The sequence below is a fragment of the Sminthopsis crassicaudata genome, chromosome 1 (assembly GCF_048593235.1).
Source record: "Sminthopsis crassicaudata isolate SCR6 chromosome 1, ASM4859323v1, whole genome shotgun sequence".
NCBI classification, from domain to species: Eukaryota; Metazoa; Chordata; class Mammalia; order Dasyuromorphia; family Dasyuridae; genus Sminthopsis; species Sminthopsis crassicaudata.
In genome coordinates, this window is record NC_133617.1 from 672,687,403 (window position 1) to 672,704,375 (window position 16,973).

Consider the following 16,973-nt stretch of genomic DNA (forward strand, 5'->3'; position numbering starts at 1 on the left):
TCCAAAGATTTCAAGAGGAAGAAAACTCAATTAAAGAACTTGAACATAAATAGCTAAATGAACAGGTAAGATATTGAAGAAAACACAACCTTCAAATCAACTAATTGAGTACAAATTCAACCAAAGGTAACTATATTCCTTGCAGATCTAAGCCAACCCATTCATGAAAAAAAAAAGTTAAATCCAAAAAAAGGAAGCATGCTTTTCAAATGCCCAAAATGTTAGAAATATAAGAAAGGTAAATAAACCAAGGACAACAAGAACAAAATAATAGAGAGATCACTAAGAGATTTTTTCTTTCTAATAGTACAGAAGAAGACAAAGGTGAAAATTGAAATTATATATAAGAGATGGTAGAAAAACAGTCCTGAAATACCTTTTACTGAACCTCACAGTGAGCCACCTACAAGTTTATTTTCGTGATAATAAATTGTAGAGAAGGGAGGAAGATTGAGGAGAGATGATAGATATGATATATTCTGATGAAATAAAAGAATATCAAGGAAAGGAAAATAACCCTATTGTCTTTCAAGAAGATGACCTGGAGGAGAATGGAGTTGGGATGGCAAAGAGATGGAGAATTTTATGTTGGCAGTATGAGTCAGTCATTGGCCTAGCTTGAGAGGCAACCATTGGGGAAGCCAAGGATATGTACTGTCAAAAAAAAGTTATAATTATAAAATTAATTTAAAAAATAAAATATAAAAAAATAAAGTTATTCACCAGAAAAAAACATCCATCTTGTTACCAAAAGTGTATTTATTTTTCTGACAATTAAATGTTAAAAGTCTTTATATGTTACATGAAAATGTTATCTTTAGTACTTTACTAGATAATAAGAACGAAAGTAGTCAAGCCTCTTCACAAAGAGTCCTCGTCAAAAAAACAACTGTTGTTTATTATATAATTCAAAATGTTGGCTACTCATTTTTGGAGGAGATCAAACATTTTGCTTCATGCAGCAACTATTTTTGTACATTGTATGGCACTCTTAAGCACATTACTTTAAAAAAAAAAGACCAAGAAAGAAAAGAAACATTAATTAAAATCACTGAACGTAAATGATGTGTAGGAGTTGAGCTTTATATAATAGCAGATGCTGCATCTGCAAGCTAAGAACTTCTGATTTTTTTCTATGATATCTTGTCTTCTTCTATTTCCCAAGGCTTTTTTGTTGTTTCATATATGACTAAAGTGGAGGCTTATCCAGCCAGGAAGGGCATTAGAGTTTCTTTAACTAATTTTTTAACCTGGGAATTTACTGAAATATTGTATAAATTTTCCAATTCTAGAGACTTTATCAGCTAAATTTAGGTATTCCAACAACAATAAGTTTAACTATAAACTTGCTCTTGATTTCCCTATTAATATTCATGGTGATGACCTGTCCCAGATTCTCTGGCCTCTATATTCAACAGTCATTTTCTATTCCTGTCATCATTCTCCCTCCCTCTCTCTCCCTCTTCCTCCCTCCCTTCTCTCCTTCCTTCCCCCCCCCTCTCTCTTCCCTTCCCCCATTTAGTACAACCTCATGTCCTGCCAGTATTTTGTCCTGATTTTTTCTTGTGTCACTTTTCTCATTCCATGTCCCTACCTAGCACTCTACACTGAACCTCATCCCTTTATTTTATTATATTTTTATAGCATTTCCCTCTTAGCTATTCTCATTGCCAGGTTTTCCCCCACTTACCCATGCTATATTTTTCAATTGCAATCATTAGATTATAAGCTCCTCAAGGACAGGAACTATCTTTTGCCTTTTTTTGTTTCCTTACCATTTAGCATATAGTAGCTACTTAATAAATATTGACTGATTTGATCCTAAATTTGACCCTAAAAGATTCTGCATTGAATGTAATTTTTCATTCAGAATATAATATGAATATTTTACTATGTAAAGAAGAAAGGTGAGTAATTTAAAATTATGAATTTATTATTATAAACTTATTATATAAATCTGTTTTATTATATATTTATTATATAAAATCATACTTATTGTTATATTATATTATTATAAAGTTTAATGTACAATTATGAAATTATTATTAAAATTATTAATTATAAAATTAAAATTATAAAGACTCACTTGTCTCTGTCCCCATTCAAACTTCCTTCTGCTCTCTTCTATGTATTTTTCAAATATTTCATTAATAATTTATTCTTTTTCTTGCATGAGTCGCTCCATAGATATTTATTAAATAATTTATAAATTAGCATTTACAATGTTTCAGGAACTATGTAAACTGTTAGGCATAAGAAAAACAGAACTCTTCTCTGACTTCAAGATACTTACATTCGAAGGGGAGAGACAATGCATGTAAATAAGAACAGAAAAGATAAATACAGGGTGGATGGAAAGTAACTTGATGGATAACATTAATATCATCAATATTTCTCATTCCCCAAATTGACTACCTTGTAACAAAACAACACATTGATTGTATTTGAAAATATCTCTCTCATCATAAACATCTAGTCTTTCAATTCTTTGGGAGGAGGAGGTCAGCATGCTTTATTATTGGACTCCTGAGATCAAGATTAGTCATTGTATTCCTTAAGGTTTTTGAGTTTTTCAAAGTTGTTTTTCAGTATACTAATATAGTCATGTTTTCCTGGTTCTTTTCACATTATTCTACATGAGTTCATTAAATCTACCCAACTTTCTTTGAATCTATTATTCATTATTGTGGTAGTATAATTTTTCATTAAATTCTTTACTGTAATTTATTTTTTTTATCCATTCCCCAGTTGAGAGCCTCATACCATGTTTCTAGTTCTTTGCTACAACAAAAAGTTCAGCTACAAATGTTTGTATATATATGTCTTTTAGACTTCCTTGAGGTCTCTATTTTAATAATTTTGGTATTGTTGGACCAAAGAATGTGCACTATTTAGTAACTTTGGGGTATAGCTGCCAATTGTTTTCCAGAATGATTAGAATAATTTATACTTCTACCAATAATTGCACTTGCTTTCTAACGCCCCCTTCAACAATTGCCATTGTCCTTTTTGATCATCACTGCTGAACTGGTGAAGGTCAGATAGAATTCCAGTTGTTTTAATTGTTTTTTTTATTGTTAGTAATTTGGAGCATTTTTCATATATTCATGTATACTTTGTATTATTCATTCATCAGTATGCAGATAATAAGTAACCTTATTGTCTGTCATTTGATCTATAGTTTCTAAACTATTTATTAATGCTTTTTATTGATGACACTACATCTGTTCCTACCTGACTACAGATCTCACTAATATTCTTTTTTTGTTGTGGTTGTTGGTTGTTTTTTATTTATTTATTTAATTTACAAAACATATGCAAGGGTAATTTCTCAACATTAATCCTTGCAAAACCTTCTGTTCCAGCTTTTCCCCTCCTTCCCCCCATTTCCTCCCCTAGGTGGCAGGTAGTCAAATACCTGTTAAATATGTTAAAGTATATATTAAATCCAATATATGTATTATATATACACATATTAATACAGTTATCTTGCTGCAGAAGAAAAATCTGATCTAGAAAGAAAGAAAAAAACCTGAGAAGGAAAACAAAAATGCAAACAAGCAATAACAGAAAGGGTGGAAATGCTATGTTGTGGTCCACACTCATTTCCCATAGTTCTCTCTCTTGGTGTAGATGACTCTCTTCATCATTGAACAATTGGAACTTGTTTGAATCAGTTGAAGTGTTGAAGAGAACCACATCCATCAGAGTTGATCATCATGTAATGTTGTTGTTACAGTATAATGATCTCCTGGTTTTTGCTTATTTCACTTAGCATCAATTCATGTAAGTCTCTCTAGGCCTTTCTGAAATCATCCTACTGATCATTTCTTACAGAATAATAATATTCCATAACATTCATATACCACAGTTTATTTAGCCATTCTCCAATTCATGGGCTTCCTTTCAATTTCCAGTTTCTAGTCACTACAAAAAGTTACCTTTCCCTTCCTTAATATCTCTTTGGGATATAAGCCCAATAGTAACACTGTTGGATCAAAGGGTATGCACAGTTTGATAACTTTTTGAGCATAGTTCCAAATTGTTCTCCAGAATGGTTGGATTCATTCACAATTCCACTAACAATGTATCAGTGTCCCAATTTTCCCATATCCCCTTCAACATTCATCATTACCTTTTCCTATCATCTTAGCCAATCTGAGAGGTGTGTAGTAGTACCTCAGAGTTGTCTTAATTTGCATTTCTCTGATCAATAATGATTTATAGCATTTTTTCATTTGACTATAAATGATTTTAACTTCTTCATCTAAAATTGTCTGTTCATATCCTTTGACCATTTATCAATTAGAGAATGGCTTGATTCAAATCAAATAGCTTGATTTCTTATAAATTTGAGTCAATTCTCTGTGTGTTTTGGAAATGAGACCTTTATCAGAATCTTTGAATGTAAAAATGTTTTCCCAGTTTATTGCTTCCCTTCTAAACTTGTCTGCATTAGTTTTGTTTGTACAAAAACTTTTTAACTTAATATAATCATTTTTTTTTCATTTGTGATCAAGAATGATCTCTAATTCTTCTTTGGTTACAAATTCTTTCCTCCTCCACAGGTCTGAAAGGTAAACTATCCTATGTTCTTCTAATTTATTTATAATCTCATTCTTTATGCCTAAATCATGAACCCATTTTGATCTTATCTTGCTATATAGTGTTAAATGTGGGTCAGTGCCTAGTTTCTGCCATACTAGTTTCCAATTTTCCCAGCCGTTCACTAATATTCTTTACACTGACCTAATTCTTTCTCTAAATTAACATACATATTCCCAACTAAATATCTATGTTCATTCCATTCCTTCAGTTGACATACTTTTCCTTTTTCTCATTCATGTTCTTCATTTACTCTAAAAAAACATATAAGAAAGATTTTTTTTTCTTTGTAAAATAACAATGAGATAACTCTATTGATGTTCTATTTTATCTTTTCACTACTGATTAGTGTAACTGATTTATGGAGCTTTGGGAATTGAAGGTAAATGGTGATGTTAGGACCTAGAGGAGCCCATATTTCTCACAGATATCTCAATAAAACCTAAAATGCATTGTTAGTAGGAAAAATTAGAATAACCACCTGTAGATTCTTTCACCCAGATTAAGGATGTTTAGAATTATTGCTAAAATCCCTGTAGGAACCCTAAATTAAATAAATCAAAAGGTAGGAAGTTGGGCACAAAGAACCTTCAGGGTAACTGGAGAAGTCTAGCATGGTCTAGAACCTAGCGATTTTAGAGTGTGAGCTAGATTCCAGGCAGATGACCTTAGAAAACAACCATTCTAGGGCAACTCTGAAACCTTGCAGATATCCCCAAAGCTTCGTGGCAGGTATCCACCATGAGAGCTGCCACCCTGAAGCTCAGTAGAAGACTAAAAAGACTTGAGGAAAAAGCTATCTTTGTCTAGAAAGACTAGCAGAGTGCTCTGGAATGTCCTGACCCGCTGTGGCATGAAGGAGAATTTAGGCAGAATGAACATTGCATCCCTTCCTCAAAACCTAGACAGTGATGCTGCTGAAATTACAAAACAATGGAAAGCATTGAATACAATGAAAAAGGACCTTGGACCAAGTCCCAGGGAGTAAATTCCAAGGAAAATAATAACCTCATAATAAATCCAGAGAAAAGATATCCTAGTCACAAGGACCTCATTCAAAAAATTGAGTGATCTGAAAATTTAGAATGAACCAAAATAGAAAATAATTCAGTGTGAAAAGAAATATTAAAACAAAATCACAAAATAGCAAGGAATAGGAATATGTAAAAATATGATATCTAAAACAACTAATCTGGAAAACATATCAAGGAAATATAAACTAAAAATTAACTTAAAATCATGACAAGAAAGACTGGATATACTACTTCAAGAAATTTTGATTTGAAAACTGCCCAGACTCTTAGAACCAGAAGACAGATTGAAAACAGTAATAGTCTATCGACAGTCAGTCCAAAAGAGTTTTGAGACTTTCCTGAATCAAGATGTATCCTGCTAAATATTATGTGAGGTGATTCATTTCTGTATCGAACCTGGCCTGACTTTTTTCTTGGCTCACTGTTTGCTTGCTTATTTGCATCAGTAGACTGTCCAAGGTGCATATGTGATTCTTCAGGAGGGTGCCTTGGCAACTTATCCTAATTCAAAATGCCAGTTAAAAAGTGAGGTGTGGTGATGACCAGGCTAGATGGTATAGAAGTAAATTGCTTATGATCAAGGAGATGTGCTTAACTTACTACTTAGATGATGTAAGATAGGAATTGTTCTAAAACACGGTGAATTGTCAAATATAATCGGTTTGCGAGGTTCTTTAATGGTTTCATATCTTACATATTTAAAGCTCTTAAGAAAATAATGCATTTTCCTCCATGGATTATATATCAAAATGTTTTAATTCACAATTATGCCTTACTATTTTATTAAAATTGTATTCTTATATTCCCCAATAAATACTTATGTTAAAGTGAACAAAGTAAAAATATAATACATTGCCTCATGTCATTTGTTTTTCTTTTATTCTTTTATTCTTTTTTGTTCCTATCATGCTACATTAGAGTTTCTGTTGAACAGCATTTCTCTCTTGTCTCTATTTGCCAGAAAATAATCTTGTTAGTTCAAGATGTGCAAGGAAAAAACCTATAGAAAGGACTGGATGGTTTTATGTACAGTAAGAAAAGATGGATTGAACATGTATAGCCATCCAGGCAAGTGTATATACATATATAAACATCTACAATATACACATACATATATGTATACACATATAAATATATGTGTTACAATGCACATTTTATATATCTGTACAAATGTAAAATAATTTTTCAAAACTATGTAAATTCATTAAAGGCTTTCAATGGCAAAAAAAAAGAAAAGAAAAGATGGATTGAACTCCTGGAGGAAGCAACTATTATACTTTTTAGAAGGAAAAGATGAAGGTCAAACCCATTTTTAGACCTGGCTCACAAGATGATATTAATATAATCAGAATAAGTTTTTTTTTAAATGATAACTCTATCTTCCAATGTAGTCATGTTAGTTTTAAAAAGTACTTGTTCTTTATTATCTCTTCTTACTTTCCCCGATAGAACAATTTTTATTTTTATTTATTTTTTAAATTAAAGCTTTTTATTTACAAAACATATGCATGGGTAATTTTTCAACACTGACTCTTACAAAACCTTTTGTTCTAAATTTTACCCTCCTTTTCCTCACCCTCTTCCCTAATTGACAGGTAGTTCTATATGTTAAATTTGTTAAAATATATGTTAAATCCAATATATTATGCAAAGTTATACAGTTATCTTGCTGCACAAGAAAAATCAGATCAAGAAGGAAGAAAAAGAAACTGAGAAAGAAAACAAAATGCAAGAAAATACTAACAGAAAGAGAGAAAATACTATGTTGTGGTCTATACACAGCTCCCATGGTGGTTCTCTCTCTGGGTGTAGATGGCTCTCTTCATCACTGAACAGTTGTAACTGGTTTGAATCATCTCATTGAAGAGAGCCACATGCATCAGAATTGATCACTGTATAGTCTTGTTGTTGCCATGTATAATGATTTCCTGTTCTGCTCATTTCACTTAGCATCAGTTCATGTAAATTTCTCCAGGTCTCTCTGAAGTCATCCTGCTGATTGTTTCTCACAGAACAATAATATTCCATAGCATTCATATGCCATAATTTATTCAGCCATTCTCCAATTGATGGGCATCCATTCAATTTCCAGTTTCTTGCCACTACAAAAAGGGCTGCCATAAACTTTTTTGCACATGTGGGTCCCTTTCCCTCCTTTAAGATCTCTTTGGGAGACTTCCAGGGGCAGAGCCAAGATGGCAGAGACAAAACACATTTCTCTCTAACCTTCTTTACAACCCTCACAATAATTATGAAATCCAGCCTCTGAATTAGCCATAAATATTGGGAGTACAACAAATTATCAGCAGAAGATAATTTCAAAGATTGCCAAAAGGTCTGTTTCAATCAGAAATAAGAGAGAGGCAGCAAAACACAAACAGCTTACCACAAACCCCAGCACACACAGAGCAGAGCCCCAGGGCAGAACAGTCTCAGTGTGGTGGTGCCAGAGAACTTCTGCTTCAATCAGAAGTGAGAGAAAGAAGGCAAGGCCTGGGCAGCTCACCACAAACGCCAGCACAGAGAGCTCAGAGTCCGGGAACAGTGCAGTCTCAGAGTGCCTGAGCAGACTCTAACCACAAACACCTGGGCAGACAGCACAGACCCCAGGAGCATTGCTAAAGAGCAGCACCAGGAATAAATCAGTACTGACCCAGCGCAGTGTCTTTGCTCTCTTGCCCTAAAGGCAGACCTTAACTTAACTTTTAAAAATGAGTAAAAAAGTAAATAGAATTCTAACAATTAATTGACAGTTTTTATGGTGAAAGAGAACAGATTTCAAACCCTGAGGAGACTAAATGCAGATTGTCTCCAGATGAAGGTCCAAGGGGTGAAATAACTTGGTCCCCATCACACAAGGCTCTCCTAGAAGAACTTAGAAAGAAACTTAAAAGAGAGCTAGAGGAAAAATGAGGAAAGGAAATGAAAGCCTTGCAAGAAAGTTTGGAAAAGGCAACACAAAATAGACATAGTGATATGGAAAAAGCATATAACTCTTTAAAAGATAGATTTAATAAACTGGAAAAAGAAAACAACTCCAAGAAAAAATAAAATTTGTGAAACAGAAAAAGAAAATAATTTCTTAAAAAACAAAATTTGTGGTATGGAAAAAAATTCCATAGAACAAAACAACTCATTCAGGAATTCAATTGAACAAGTACATAAAGAAATAAAAAAGTAAATGAAGAAAATAACACACTGAAATTTAGAGTTGAACAAATGGAAGTGAATGACTCATTAAAGCAGCAAGAATCAGTTAAGCAAAACCAAAAAAAAAGAAAAAATAGAAAAAAGTGTAAAAAATCTAATGGAGGAAACAACCGGCCTGGAAAATAGATCTAGGAAAGACAGTCTAAGGATTAATGGACTCCCTGAAATACATGATAAAAAAAAAAGATCCTAGACACTATTTTTCAGGAAATCATCAAAGAGAACTACCCAGATGTCATAGAAACAGAAGGTAAAATAGACATTGAAAGATTTCATCGATCACCTACAGAAAGAGATCCCAAAATTAAAACTCCAAGAAATATTGTGGCTAAATTCCAGAACTATCAGACTGAGGAAAAATTACCACAAGCAGCCAGAAAAAAACAATTCAAATACCGAAGAGCCACAATAAGGATCACTCAGGATATAACAGCTTCCACATTAAAGGATCGAAGGGCCTGGAATCTGATATTCCAAAAGGTAAAGGAACTTGGTATGCATCCAAGAATAAACTACCCTGCTAAACTGAGCATTTTCTTCCACGGAAAAAAGATGGACATTCAGTGAAATAGGTGAATTTCATATATTTCTGATGAAAAAAACCAGAACTAAACAAAAAGTTTGACCTCCAAATATAGGACTCAAAAGAAGGATAAAAAAGTAAAAAGAACTCTTAAGAACTGTATTTCTGTTATGGGTATACAGAAAGAGTATATGTATAATTTGGTTTACTGTTATAATACAAAAAAGGATCTAAAGGTGGAAAGGAAATTGTACCAGAAAAAAAGGAAAAGTGGAGGTAAAAAGAGGGAAACTACATCTCACAAAGAGGCAAAGGAAACCTATTATATCTGAGGGAAAGAAGGGAGGAGGATGATCATAATGTGAATCTTACTCTCATCATAATTGGCTCAAAGAGAAAAATATTAGACATATTCAGTTTATAGTGAAACTTCTCCCACCTCATTGAAAAGTGGGAGGGGAAAAGTAAAAAGGGAAAGGGTAGGATAAATAGAAGGCAATACAGAAATTGAAAGGGAAAGGTTTAAGGAAAGGGGAGGGATTCTAAGGGAGAGGGAGGAATCCTAAAGAGGGAGGGCTGTGTAAGGCAAGTGGTACTCCTAAGTTTAATAATGGGGAGGGGGATGAAGGGAAAAGGAAAGAGAAAAGCACAATCTGGGATTAACAAGATGGTAGGAAATACAGATTTAGTAATCTTAACCATAAATGTGAATGGGGTAAACACCCCCATAAAGCAGAGACAGATAGCAGACTGGATTAAAAGCCAGAATTCTACAGTGTGTTGTTTACAGGAAACACACTTGAAGCAGGGTGATACATACAGAGTAAAGGTAAAAGGTTGGAGCAGAATCTACTATGCTTCAGTTGAAGTAAAAAAAAGCAGGGGTAGCCATCCTGATCTCAGATTAAGCAAAAGCAAAAATTGATCTAATTAAAAGAGATAAAGAAGGGCATTATATCTTGCTAAAGGGCAGCATAGATAATGAAGCAATATCAATATTAAACATATATATACCAAGTGGTATAGCATCTAAATTCCTAAAGGAGAAGTTAAGAGAGCTGTAAGAAGAAATAGACAGCAAAACTATGATAGTGGGAGTTCTCAACCTTGCTCTCTCAGAACTAGATAAATCAAACCACAAAATAACTAAGAAAGAAGTTAAAGAGGTAAGTAGAACACTAGAAAAGTTAGATTTGATAGATCTTTGGAGAAAACTAAATGGACACAAAAAGGAGTACACTTTCTTCTTCGGTTGTCCATGGAACCCATAGAAAAACTGACCATATATTAGGACATAAAGACCTCAAATTCAAATTCAGAAAGGCAGAAATTGTAAATGCATCCTTTTCACAATGCAATGAAAATTACATTCAATAAATGCCAGGGGAAAATAGACAAAAAATAATTGGAAACTAAATAATCTCATCCTAAAGAATGAATGGGTGAAACAGCAAATCATAGACTTATATAAATCATAGATATCTGCGTTAAGCCTTGAATGAAGATAACAATTCTGAGAAGCAAAGTGAAGAAAAAATGGAAAACAATTCAGTCTGTGTGAAGACACAGGGTTGCTAAATTAGGGAATAGCTAGAAGCAGGGTTCATGAAGGGAATAATATGAAATAAGTTTTGAAATGTAGGCCAGAACCAGATTGTTGTGAGTTTTAAATGCTGTGTTATAGAATTTGTATTTTGACCTAGAGACAGTGGTGAGCCAATGAAGTCATCTCTGTCATTTCTGCTGATTATGCATTACAGGAATCATATAGTTTTTGCAGTCTCAAGAAAAATTTTTCATGTTGAATCAAACCTCTCTATTACAGCTAATTGTCCTTCCATATCCTGTTCTTAATAGAAATAGGAATCTTACACTTTACAGTATTTCAGAATGTCTTCCATACATTTCTTTTCATCAAATGTAAGAAGGTAGCCTTTCTTGCTCAGAATCATGGTTACTATGAATCTACTGTTTAACTAAGAATTATGTTTAGTAGTGAATGGCATTGCCTGGCACCAATTCTGTTTTGATATTCCAGAGAAAAGGGATTCTCTTTTAGCCCTTTAAGTTTCAAAATGAACATATAAACAAGACATCTTAACCAGTAATGTTAATGATGTCCACCATTTTCTTCCATCCTGTAGATGATACAGTATTACTTGGAAACTTAATGGAGTAAATATTTGATTCCATTTTCTTCACCAATTTTTAAGAATTTAGTTCAGCTTTGTTCCCTACTTAGCTCACCATGAGATGGTAGGAATGACTTTTAATCTCCTAATTCAATTTTGTTCTTCCTTACATCCCTAAATATTTCTCAACTTTATTAATTGGCTGCTCAGTAGGAGTTTTTCATAGTAGAGATAAATAGGAATAGTCATGTCCAGAATTCCAAAGTATTATTTTTTATGACAGGATAAGTTCCTTTGATGTACTAAAAGGTGTTTTAAGAAGGAGTAGAATCTCAGATGGGTACAGCATGGGGCAGGAGTCATGAAACAACAAGGAAAATATAAAAGATAAATAGTAACTGAAGATTGAGAATTGTTTGTTTAAAGGAGCTTAATATTAGTGATGAAATTAGCAGTCCTTGCTAATTAGCTTTTTTCAGAAAAATTGAACCTTCCAACTCTGATCAGATATATTATCATACTAGGGATAGGGAAATGAGAAATTAAGCTCAATGCACAGGTGTAAGAAGCAGGTAAAGAAATTTTAGGACTTCCCAGCAAGAGAAATTTAAACAAAGGTAGGTCAATACAGAAGAGGAAAAATCATGTGTCTCTTGGATCCAAGTCATGAGTGAGTCATGGAAAGAAGAAAAGATAAGAAAAAAGAGCCTAGTGTTGTTGAAAGTGAGTTCACAAATCAGGAATTACAGTAATAATAGTACTTAGCATAATATCTATCACATGGCAGGTACACATAAGTACACTACTTGATTGATCAACAGTCACCATTTGTATCAGCTTTAGAGTTTTTAAAGTATTTTACAAATATTATTTAGCTTGTAAGTTTGCAATTAAAAAAACATGAACAAGTTTTTACTTCTCAGACCTGGGAATTTAGATTTGTGTGTTTGCTATAGAAAAATTCATCTGCAGACCAAATCTCTGTTTAATTGGACTTTACCTGAACATGTTCTTAGATTTCTGGAGATATAAGAAGAACATCTTAGTACAATTTGGGAGCCTAGCCAACAGAATAGAAATCTTTGGGGATCATATAGTAGGGCTTTGGTATCCTTTAGTTTCCAGAGCTGTTAATCCATTCCTGTTTCTGAAGAATATCTAATTAATAAAATTTTAAATTGTATAAACATCACAATAATTATATTTAATTAGTAGAATAATGGAGTCATAAAAATGTCAAAAGTTGTCATGAGGATGTGCCATGAGCCTTTGCTATTTTGCCTATAAGAAAAACAATTTTAAAGAATCAGTTCAAACTATCTTTACTCCAATTCTGCATTGATTTTGAAAAATTATCACATTAAAAATAATAAACTCTCAAAATGGTTGAAAAATTTCTTTTTAGAAATACATTTAATGTAACGATGCAGACTTAAAAAATAAAGTGGAACTCTTAACTAATTTCAAAATTTTGTAATTTCATATTCACTGCGTTTGATAGGTATATTTCATTTCTCAATTTACTTTCTAGTAGCAGGAAGGCCATTTTAATGTAACACCAATTAAATATCAGGTCCTATGGAGAGCTAATCTATACTCCTTAAGAAACTCCATTTGACCTTGTTGAGAATTCTGCTAGTTGAAAGAATATCTCAAAACAGTTTTAAAATTACCATTTTTAAATTTTCCCTGTAGAATTTTAGCTCCTTGGGGTTCTGGGGCTTTTTCCTACACTCAGTTTCATGTTCTATCAGTGGATATGCAATGAGAGGGAAAGAATGTCAAGGAATGCAAGGTTAAGTTCTGCTGTCTTTTCACTGTTGATTCTTACTGTTTTCCACTGAAAAAAGTAATATAAGGATGGTACAAGATATTCCTTGAAAATTTTTACATAATGAATACAAAAAGATTTCTCTAGTTAGAGATAATATATCTCCCATATTCTCAAATGAGAGGTCCTATCCAAAATACTGAGTTTTTGTCCCACAAATGTAATTTGTCCATAAGAGGAGGGGTGTGTCCCACTAGAAGGGAAGTTGTTGAATGGAATTTTCTGTGTTTTGTGTGGCAGCCTTTTGTTCTCCTCAATCATTTTCATGCCTATAAAACATCTTTCTCAACTACAAATTTGTTATTTAGATTTTTTTCCTCTATAAAATGAAACCACTTATGAACCATCACATTTTCTTCTAATGAAATATATCTATGAAATTACAACATAACTTATGAAGTATTTCTTTGGAAATTCATTTACATTGTTGTCTACATCTGAAAAAATATACTAGTTTGATAGTTGTTTAAAACCAACCTAATCAATATGCTATTTTTTGGAGAACCTTTGGTGTATTAATGGTTGTTATATAATTAGGCTATCATAGTTAAATAAATTTTAGTTTCTGTGTATGTACACAAAAGAATGGTTGGGAATGTGCCTTACTAGACTGGCCTTTTTTCTGCTGACATAGTAAAATTGTTCCAGTTAGATAGAGCTAATGACCTGTGAATACCAGAAGGCAGTACCTACATCAAAAGAATTCTATCTATAACTTCTTTCAACATTCTTATCTAAATGATGAATGATTCATGAATTCAGAAGTTATCTAAGATCTGCTCAACAAGACTGGTGAATTAGAAAAAGTAACCAGTTCTTCCCAAATAAAATACATACTAGTCCTCTTAATTGCTGTTGCCTTTTTTAGTTTAGCTCCAGTTCTGTTCAGAGCTTTGCTTTCCTTTTATTATGTCATTTGATTCTTTGTTTCATCCCAATCTTTGGTCTAGTTGCTTCATATATTAATTAATTATTATTGCTAACTAGATGAAATCTTTGTAATTCCTATACTTTTGATCCATTCCATCTTAGTTTATAAATGTGATCCCAAGTTTGTACTTGTAGAATGAAAAGATCATAAAATTGCAAAGCCATTTCTCTTCCCTTCTCTTGAAGATCAAAATGCCCTGGGATGAAGATAATTTTGCTTGTTGACTAGTGTTTAGTTTCCATGTAGTATATACATGATATCCATATATTCCCTGTGCATTGCCTTAGGGAAGCAACCTTAGGGGAAAATAAGTTACTTTATGTAGAAAGTTGTCTATTCAAGTTTGGTCAAGGTGAGATGAAAACAACATAATTTTTTTTTCTGATGTGAAACTTATCTATTTTTCAGGGGATCTTTCCTGCAAACTACATTCATTTGAAAAAGGCAATTGTCAGCAACAGGGGGTAAGTAGTTTGTTTTTCTTAAGTATAAAATTTATAGACTATTGTCAGAAGAATTTCTCCTTTATTATCCTTAAATTTTTAATTTTTAAATGATGATAAAACAGAATAGGAGCATAGGGAGGAGGAAGCTGGCCTCATATTCATCCTCTGCCTCTGACATGTACTGGTTTTGTGATCCTGTACAACTGACAAATTCTGATTATCTTCCTCCCCTCCACTCAATACTATAACTAAAGTGCATTGCTAGAGAGAGTTTCCTCACTAGGAGTTCCATATATCAATGAAATTAAAGTAACAGTCCTCCAAATAGTGATTAAAAATTATACACATATGTAGTGAGTTGCTTTGTGAAATATTTTCTTCACAACTCATAGCGCACATATATTTAGCTTCCTCTTATTAGGCCATGTTTCACATCCCATCCAGATATTTACTCTAGTCATCTTCTTGCTATTCTCTCTGATGCCATTTCTTTAAGATTCTTCTTGGTTCATATGAAATAGTTTAATTGTAAAAGAAATCAAAAACATATTTTACATGAAGGAAGAGATATATATCAACTGTTAAAGAATATAGAATGCTGTCACTGTTGTAGGTAAACATTGCAATGCCTAAAAGAAGTATAAAAAGAATTTTGATGTAATTTTTAAAAATTTAAAGAGATGTATAAAGAAATCAGATAGGATTCAAGTAGCTTTGCATCAAAAAGTATCTGTAGAAAAGACTCAAATTACCTTGCTTTTGCATGAATAGTTTGGTTTTTAAAGAAGTGGAGAAAGAACTTTTTATTTATTGACAACTAGAGAAATATTAATGTAAAACTCAGTTTTAGGGACATCAGAAGAGTTGTAGAACCATATGGAGTTCTTAGAACATTAGAATTATATATCAGCTAATTGGTATATTACTATTTAATGATTTAAGAGGATAATTAATTTTTAATAATATTTTTCCAGTTTCATGTCAAGAAAATTTTTAGCATTAATTTTTACAAGATTTTGAGTTCCAAGTTTTTCTCCTTCCTTCCCCTCTTCTGAAAGTGGTAGGCAATTTAATATGGTTTATATGTGTGCTATTCCATAAAATATATTTCCATATTAGTCATAGTTGCAAAAAATAAACAGATCAAAAGGAAAAAATAAAAAAGAATAAGTGAAAAATATTTTTCAATCTGCATTCAAAGTCAATCTGTTCTGTATATGGATGTGAATTAGCATTTTATTTTGTGTGTCCTGTGTACTTGTCTTGGATCATTGAGTTGCTGAGAAGAGCTGGGTCATTCATGGTTGATCATCATGCAATGTTGTTATACTGTATACAATGGTTTCATAGTTCTGCTCATTTCATTTTGCATCAGTTTGTAAAAGTCTTTCCAGGTTTTTTCTGAAATCTGCCTGTTCATCACTTAAAAAGAATAGTTTAAAAGAGAGGGGGGAAATCATATAAGTATTTAGACGTAATTAAAAGAGCTGTTGATTTTGCTTGAGGAAATATAGGAAGTTGTTACCTTTTTTAAGTGAAAGTTGAGTTATTGGCATTCAAAAGTTCCTCATTTTAACCTTTGAAGAGAGGGAGGAACAAGATAAAGGCATCTGAGAAGGAGAATTGAAAATTCTTCAGAAACCTAAAAAGCTTCTCTATTGGAGTTATAGCACCTAAAACCAGACAGCTGGCAGAAGCTTAGCTAAGTGATTCCAGAGCAGTAGAAAAGATAACTAATTTAATTGGCCAACTGTTTTAGTGGGTGATATACTAAGATTGTGATATGTTGTATTACTTATTCACTGGTTTAGTAAGTGATCAGCTATGATATTTCTCTTGCATTATTGTTAAGTAAATTTTATTTTTAAGATCTAGAATTGTCACTATTATGAAGGACTGGTTTTGTAATATGTGCATTATTTATGTTCATTAGATTGTGAGTGATTGGTTGTGCAAAAATAAATATAGATGGGAGGTTCAAGCGCTAGAGTAATTAAGTAGAGAGTTTATTGTCTCTCAATAGGGTTATTCCAGTAGCCTTATGAGATTTTAAGTATAATTTTGTGCTGATGATCTATCATCATGAACCCAGACCTACAAGTAAGAATGAGTAGACAACTCAAAGAAGAATTCAATATTTACATGACTAACTAAGAATTATGAAGGCTCCTAACTCATGGAAGTTAGTCATGCCACTCTTGTTAGAAATATATTTCTTTCCATGCAACTGGAAGCAATGATAAAATAAGTACTACTTTTAT

At 32.5% G+C, this 16,973-nt stretch overlaps 1 protein-coding gene across 5 annotated transcripts in view; it reads left to right on the top strand.

The window, feature by feature from the left end:
* DOCK3 (dedicator of cytokinesis 3) overlaps positions 1–16,973 on the top strand; it is a 499,318-nt gene that overhangs the window by 171,112 nt on the left and 311,233 nt on the right. For all 5 annotated transcript variants that reach the window (XM_074283356.1, XM_074283357.1, XM_074283358.1 and 2 more), the window contains exon 4: positions 14,675–14,730. In XM_074283356.1, coding sequence (XP_074139457.1) covers positions 14,675–14,730 — 56 coding nt within the window. The remainder of the gene's footprint in view (positions 1–14,674; positions 14,731–16,973) is intronic.